An 8,241-nucleotide genomic window follows, 5' to 3' on the forward strand; every position below is an offset into this window, starting at 1 on the left:
AAGGGGTCTCTTCAGAAATGGAGATCTCTGGATCAATGGATGCAGGGTCTCGTACTCCTCCCCTAGTTTACCTTCAAATGTAGACAGCAGAGGCCTGGCCCACAGCTGCACATCCCTGGGGAGAGGACCTCCAGCTTCTTTACTGCTAGAGTCCCCCACTCCTACTCCTAATTAGAAGACTCTTCTCCTTCTGGAGGAGATAAAAGTTCCTGTCCTCTGGGTCTGTGATGTTCTCTCTGCTACTCCTTTTGTAGCCTATACACATCTCTCTTAGAACTCTTACCACTTGGTGTTGAAACCATGCTTTGTACTGACAGTTTCTGGAAGGCAACAGTGAAATCTGATTCACATTGAATGTCTTCATTATCCAGAAAAGAGATTAGCCCAAAGATGGCTTCAGATATACTGCTTGAATAAACCTATTTATGAGTCATAACTCCTAAATAAATGCACTGAAGTTTATTCATGTATTTATTCAACAACTACTTATTAAATTTACATCAAATCTCAAGCAATGAAAGCTAGAGTTACAGCTCTTCACAGCTGTGGATCCAATGGACATCCTTGTTGCTCCAAAAATGTACCTTCTTGCTCAAGAATGGCCTTCGTCTGACCATTTGCTATTGCCTGAAATTATAATATTAGAGCCTCTACATTTTAGTTACACATCATTCTCTCTGCCTTGCCTTGTAAAATTCTGTGTGTCTGGGATAGAAATATCTTCATTCCAAAGTCATCCCAGAGAACACTCCTGTAGGCACTTTCTTCACTGGCAGCTATACTGGCAAAAAAATTGGGGAGTGGGTAAATTTAAGCAGGATTTAGAGGTCAACATTTGAAAACATAAATATTGTCTTAAGGTGATATTGCAGATATCTTTTAGATCCTGATGTCAGTTCTTTTGAGTATATATTCAGAAATAGAACTGCTGGATGATACTGTAGTTGCAAATTTAATTTTTGAGTAAACTCCATACTGTTTTTCATAGCAGCTGTGCCAGTTTACAGTATCACCAACAGTGTACAAGGGTTCTAATTTCTCCACATCCTCACCAATACTATTTTTGATGACAGCCATCTTAACAGTTGGATCAACTTAGAAAAGATGATGATTCTAGCCCTCTCCTCCACAATTCAATTGCTCAAATAAATCATTTTTTATAAGTTTTCATCCAAACACATATATCCCGCATGTTGTCAATTCCCCAGGAAAGACTAAGCAGAGATTATCCTCTGTCACCTGTGGCAGGGCCATCCCTGGGGAGCAGTGAATCACTAATGCTCCCAGTCAGTGGTATAAAGTAGGATCTTAATTGCAGAGTTTTTCTGGGCTCCTTCAGAATGTGGAGCAGTAGAGAAGACTGCAACAACAAGTAGCGTGAGTAACTTGGGGATCAGATAGAACCCTTTCTACATTTAGAAGGATGAGGACCTAGTTAGAGAGTCTGAGATCCCTCTCTGTCAGTTGCTGTCTTGAGGAGCCAGTGAGCTGGAGAATGAGTAGATGCCAGGAGCAGGAAGAAAAGGACCTTCCATAAATGGCAGGTCCATATACCCAGGTAGGGGAGAAGTAAAGAACTACTTTCTGAACACAAAAATTTCCTAATTCATATAATTATTCAGAAACCCAGGCTCTGTGTCCAAGCAGATGAGTACACTTTTGTTTCTCTAAGTAAGGCATCAGTATAAGAGAAATCCCACCCATCCTGTGGGTGATCTGAACATTTTCTAGGTGTCTATACTCTCACTTCCCTGGTGGCTCAGACGGTAAAGTGTCTGTCTACAATGCGGGAGACCCAGGTTCAATCCCTGGTTTGGGAAGATCCCCTGGAGAAGGAAATGGCAATCCACTCCAGTATGATTGTTTGGAAAATCCCATGGACAGAGGAGCCTGGTAGGATACAGTCCATGGGGTCTCAAAGAGTCGGACACGACTAAGCAACTTCACTTTCACCGTACTCTCACTATGAGATTTTCGTTTCCATTTTTCTGAGTAAGAAGAGCCTTTTATAAAAGACTCATCCATTACAAAATGATTATACCATAGCATTAGATAGCACCTCTCTCATACCACATAATTACCATGGTTTTCTTTTTTTGTAGAAAATTTTTAAAAAAGAAAAGCATTTGGTTTTGAGGTAAGTAGAGAAAGTATGGTGGATTCAGCCTTTGTCTGTAGACAATTTGACATTCCCAGACATACCCAGTCACAGGTTAACGGAAATCTAGAATGCTAAAGTGGAAGTGCTTGAATTCCTTGGGGGAGGAGAGCTATAATTCATAATATCTTTGACTCTTTAGTGTAGTGGAGATAATAATAGAAGGACAAACCTGATCTGTTTCCAGGTTAAAGTGATTTATTATAACACTTCCGAACCTCATGGGAAGCAAGAAATATGTTGATAGAACTTGGCTACTAAAATAGGCATTTTAGTAAAAGAACAGAAAATAAAGTTTTTCTTTTGTTTCACCACAGAGAATCCTTTTCTATTATCAGGCTCCTCATGACACTGTAATATTCACAAAGGTGATAGAAAGGAAATGATCTGGATGCAAGGGAGAAATTTTTGTGATTGCATTGGAGTTACTCGTGGGTTTGGCAACTAGTCTTAACTGGTATCCTATCATTTTACTCCTTGTGTTCTAAATTTCCTGAAAGTTCAGCCTAAATTACCATTTGGATCCTTCTACCACAGCCAAGAGCAATAGATCACACAAATACCCACAATTGCATGGGATCTACCTATGAACTGTGGACAAAGGCAAGTTCTAAGATAAGGGATTTGTGAATAACTCAATACTAGATCAATTAATGCAGAATGGAAGAAAGATATTTGTGACACTAATCTGAGTTAAAAATAATCTTCAGATTCCCGCAAGTTAAATGAACAGCCCAGAATTCACCTTCTGTTATCATGTCATCATTTATGTTACCAATGACAGAGGGTATTTCCTGGGTTGATCCTAAGTAAACCTAAATAAAATTGGATAATAATAAATAGTAATTGTATTCATCTGAAGGTGCCACTGGTTTTTAATATATACAAAATTTATACTTCAAGTTGTGAACATACACACCTAGGAGGTGCTGTGTGAAGGGTTGCAGTGGAGGGGAAAGTGAAAGTGAAAGTTGCTCAGTCATGTCCGACTCTTTACGACCCCATGGATTATACAGACCATGGAATTCTCCAGGTCAGAATACTGGAGTGGGTAGCCTGTTCCTTCTCCAGGGTATCTTCCCAACCCAGGAATCAAACTGGGGTTTCCTGTATTGCAGGCAGATTCTTTCCCAAATGAGCTATCAGAGAAGCCCCACAGTGAAGGGGAACTGGATTATAAAATTTAGGGTGTCTTCATTCAATTATTATTTTGTTGTTCATTCATTGATTACTCTTGGCGGGGGGGGGGGAAGAAATTTGTGAAATTATCAAAACACTGAGAATGAATGAGATTCTTGAGGAAATGTGTCTTGGATTAGGAAAAAGAAAAGCAGTAGCCAGGAGATAATTAACACAATAAACAGAAATTTTTAATTCTTTATAAGAAGGAGCCAAAGGGTCACAGAATGGATTAAAAAGATTTTTAGAAAAACAGGAAGGGGCTTCAACTGCACAACCTCAAATCTTGTCACTATGGAATATCAGAAGAGAACAAGGTTTTCTTGATAATCTAATCCTGCCAACCCCACACTTAACAAATGGTCCATATCTAGCACAGCCCATAGTCAATACAGGTGGTGTATGATCCCCGGAAGTGTGTAAGCCAAATAGGCCTGAATTTGAAATTCGGCTCATTTCCAGCATAGCCTAAGGGAACTCACCAAGCCTCTCCCTTCTTTTTTAAACATTGCCTTATTGTTTTTATTATTATTCCTTAAAAGTTATAGGAGGGAAGGGAGCTGGGAAAAGGGGCAAAATAGGTGAAGGGGACAAAGAGATACAAACTATTAGGTATAAAGTAAGTTATAAGGATATGGTGTACAGCACAGAGAATATAGTCATTTTATAATAACTTTGTATAGAGTATAATCCATAAAAATATCAAATTACTATGAATTTGAGTTGAGCTATTTCAAATCCTAAAAGATGATGCTGTGAAAGTGCTGCACTCAATATGCCAGCAAATTTGGAAACTTCAGCAGTGGCCACAGGACTGGAAAAGGTCTGTTTTCATTCCAATCCCAAAGAAAGGCAGTGCCAAAGAATGTTCAAACTGTAGCACAATTGCACACATCTCACATGCTAGCAAGGTAATGCTCAAAATCCTCCAAGCTAGGCTTCACTAGTACGTGAACCAAAAACTTTGAGATGTTCAAGCTGGATTAAGAAAAGGCAGAGGAACCAGAGATCAAATTGCCATCCATTGGATTATAGAAAAAGCAAGAGAACTCCAGAAAAACATCCACTTCTTCACTGACCACACTAAAGCCTTTGACTACATGGATCACAACAAACTAGAAAATTCTTCAGAAGATGGGAATAGCAGACCATCTTACCTGCCTCCTGAGAAACCTGTATGCAGGTCAAGAAGCAACAGTTAAAACTAGACATAGAACAATGGACTGAATCAACAATGGGAAAGGAGTACGTCAAAGCTGTATGTTGTCACCCTGCTTATTTAACTTATATGCCAAGTACATCATGTGAAATGCCAGGCTGTATGAAGCACAAGCTGGAATCAAGATTGCTGAGAGAAATATCAACAACCTCAGATATGCAGATGATACTACTTTAATGGCAGAAAGTTAAGAGGAACTAATGAGCCTCTTGATGAAGATGAAAGAAGAGAGTGAAAAAGCTGGCTTAAAACTCAACATTCAAAAAATGAAGATCATGGCATCCGGTCCCATCACTTCATGGCAAATAGATGGGGAAAAGTGGAAACAGTGATAGGGAACGCTCAATGAATGCAGTGAGGGAATGATTCCTGTAAAGCAATGGATTATAAGGGCATCCAAAGACCCAGATGGATATTCTCTGGGCAAAGCAGAGATAGATTGCAAAAACTTAAGTGCTCTTAGTGACCTGGTAAGAATCAAGCATCTTTTCATTTAACTTTCTGAGTACTTAATATGACATTCAGCCTAGGAATTTATCATTATTGGGTGTTGATTAGAAGACAATGTCCTGGGATTGTACTCAGACCCTCCAAATACAAAACTATTTCAAGCTCTAATAGCTGAGTCAGGTGAAAGCTGTAGTTTTTTCCTCCTTTCATGGACTTAAGAATTTCTTTCTTTTTAGCTAAAATGTTTCTCTTGTCTATCAACAAGGTAAAAAATAATGTGCTGTGTAAAAGCACATATGCAAAATATGCTATCAATGGAATAACAATAATCAGGGCAAAGGGATGACAATGATGAGCATTTAGAGAGTGCTTTACGTAGTGAAGGGCTTCTTAGTAGCTCAGCTGGTAAAAATCTGCCTGCAATGCAGAAGACCCCAGTTTAATTCCTGGATTGGGAAGATCCACTGGAGAAGTGATAGGATACCCACTCCAGTATTCTTGGGCTTCCCTTGTGGCTTAGCTGGTAAAGAATCTGCCTACAATGCGGGAGATCTCGGTTCGACCCCTGGGTTGGGAAGATCCCCTGGAGAAGGGAAAGGCTATCCACTTGAGTATTCTGGCCTGAAGAATTACATTGACTATACAGTCCATGGGGTCTCAAAGAGTTAGACACAACTGAGAGATTTTCAGTTTCACTTACTTAGTGAAGAGTGTTAACAAACATCACTTTTTTCAATATTAGAAGACACTGCCTGCAAGTAAAGGGCGAAAATAGTATAGCATTTATATTTAGAAAGAAAAAAATCCTAAATCTATTTCAGTCATTTACTTTCTCCTGGAGGAGGAAATGGCAATACTCCAGTATTCTTGCCAGTGAAATCCCATGGATAGAGGAGGCTGGTGGGCCTCTGGGGTCCATGGGGTCCAAAGGGTTGTAAAGAATTGGACATGGCTGAGCAACCAAGCACCCACCCAGCCATGGAAATTTTAAATTATCCCCCAACAGGCTGCATTTCTTTTGAGGACACATTGGCTAATGTATACACATCCCTGGAATAGTTAATAATACAAAGTAAAAGCTGAGAAAAGGAAAAATAATAAATGAAAAGCAAAAATAAATGTCTTCTTTGACAGATATCTGGTCAATGTCTTTCTATCTATCTTCTATCTACCGAGACTGAAAAAGTCACAGATTTCTGGAGACCTCAGCTGCCTTGCAAAGATGATCCCTTCCCAGTCCTTCAATAACATCTCCTTCTTCCAGCCACCTGCTTTCCTGATGATTGGCATCCCTGGGCTGGAGGCCATTCATGGCTGGATCTCCATCCCCTTCTCCTCCATGTACACTGTGGCCCTCGCTGGAAACTGCCTGATCCTCTTGGCTGTGAGGAGGACCCCCAGCCTGCACCAGCCCATGTACTACTTCCTGTCCATGCTGGCCCTCACCGACGTGGGCCTCACCTTGGCCACAATGCCCAGCACGCTGGCTGTGCTCTGGTTTGATCATAGGCTCATCAGCTTCAATGCCTGTCTAGTCCAGATGTTCTTCCTCCACTACTTCTCCATAGTGGAGTCCTCGGTGCTCCTGGCCATGTCATTTGACCGTTTTGTGGCCATCTCCAACCCCCTGCGCTATGCCTCTGTCCTCACAAACAATGTCATCATCAGGATTGGAGTGGGCATTGTGGCTCGTGCTACCCTGTCGCTCTTCCCAGTGCCTTTCCTGCTTAAACGTCTGAACTTCTGCCCTAATAAGACCATTTTGTCCCATTCATTCTGCTTCCATCCTGACGTGATGAGAAGAGCCTGTGCTGACATCACCATAAACATCCTCTATGGGCTCTATGTGGTTGTGTCCACTGCAGGCATAGATTCCCTGCTCATCGTCCTGTCCTACACTTTCATCCTGTGCACGGTCCTGGGTCTGGCCTCTCCCAGGGAGCGTATCCGGGCCCTCAACACTTGTGTTTCTCATATTTTAGCTGTTCTGGTTTTCTTCATCCCAGTCATAGGTGTGTCCATGATCCACCGTTTTGGGAGACACCTTCCCCCCATAGTACACGCCCTTGTTGCCTATGTGTACCTGGTGGTGCCCCCTGTGCTCAACCCCATCATCTACAGTGTCAAGTCCAAGCTCATCAGGGAGGCCATGCTCTGGGTGCTGAGAAGGAAGTGCCAGAGTTGGTGATGCCAGATGCCTACAAGATTGGGGGCCTTGAAGAAAGTTTGGCAAATCAAAATTTCAACTCCTGGATAGATCAAGTCCCACCATAGCACTGTTTTGGGCATCTGGGAAAAGAGATGATTGATAATCATGGGAAACTTTCATTTATTTATTTATTTTCTCATTATTTCACACACATTTTTTCAATGCTAACTCTTTTCTGGTCCTATGCTAAGTAGAAGGAATAGAGAAATGATTTACAAATGGTCTTTCCCTTCAAACATCTCACCTTTGAATATATATAAAAATTACACATAGAAAAATGTTTAAGTAAGTGTACATGCTCAGCTGTGTCTGACTCTGCAACCCTGTGGACTATAGCCTACCAGGCGCAGTGGTAAAGAATCTTCCTGCCAATGTAGGAGACATGGGTTCAACCCATAGATTGGGAAGATCCCCTAGAAAAGGATGGCAACCCACGCCAGTATTCTTACCTGGAGAATCCCATGGACAGAGGAACCCAGTTTGTCATAGATTTTCTTCCAAGGAACAAGTGTCTTTTAATTCTGTGGCTGCGGTCACCATCTGCAGTGATTTTGGAGCCCAAGAAAATAAAGTGTGCCCCAATTTCCATTTTTGCCCCATCTATTTTCCATGAAGTTATGGGACAGGATTCCATGATCTAAGTTTTTTTAATGCTGAGTTTTAAACCAGCTTTCTGCCATTAGGGTGGTGCCATCTGCATATCTGAGATTGTTGATATTTCTCCCAACAATCTTGGTTCCAGCTTGTGATTCATCTGGCCCAGCATTTTGCATGATGTACTCTTCACAGAAGTTGAATAAGCAGGGTGATAATATATAGCCTTGATGTACTCCTTTCCCAATTTGGAACCAGCCCATTGATCCATGTTCAGTTCTGTTTCTTCTTGACCTACATACACGTTTCTAAGGAAGCAGGTAAGGTGGTCTGATAGTCCCTCTCAAAACTGACATCCTGTTATGCACCTGACAAATGGGTCAAATGATTATTTTCAAGTGTATAAGCGCTCTCTCTAAAACCCGAGGAAGA

General features: G+C 41.2%; 1 protein-coding gene across 1 annotated transcript; it reads left to right on the forward strand.

The window, feature by feature from the left end:
- The first annotated feature begins 6,228 nt into the window (after nt 1-6,228).
- On the forward strand, nt 6,229-7,878 carry LOC109569239 (olfactory receptor 51I2-like). Its single transcript, XM_019974555.2, has one exon. The coding sequence runs from the start codon at nt 6,229-6,231 to the stop codon at nt 7,192-7,194; it is 966 nt and encodes a 321-aa protein (XP_019830114.2). The 3' UTR covers nt 7,195-7,878.
- The last annotated feature ends 363 nt before the right edge of the window (nt 7,879-8,241 follow it).

Source organism: Bos indicus, chromosome 15, assembly GCF_029378745.1.
Source record: "Bos indicus isolate NIAB-ARS_2022 breed Sahiwal x Tharparkar chromosome 15, NIAB-ARS_B.indTharparkar_mat_pri_1.0, whole genome shotgun sequence".
Classification (NCBI taxonomy): domain Eukaryota; kingdom Metazoa; phylum Chordata; class Mammalia; order Artiodactyla; family Bovidae; genus Bos; species Bos indicus.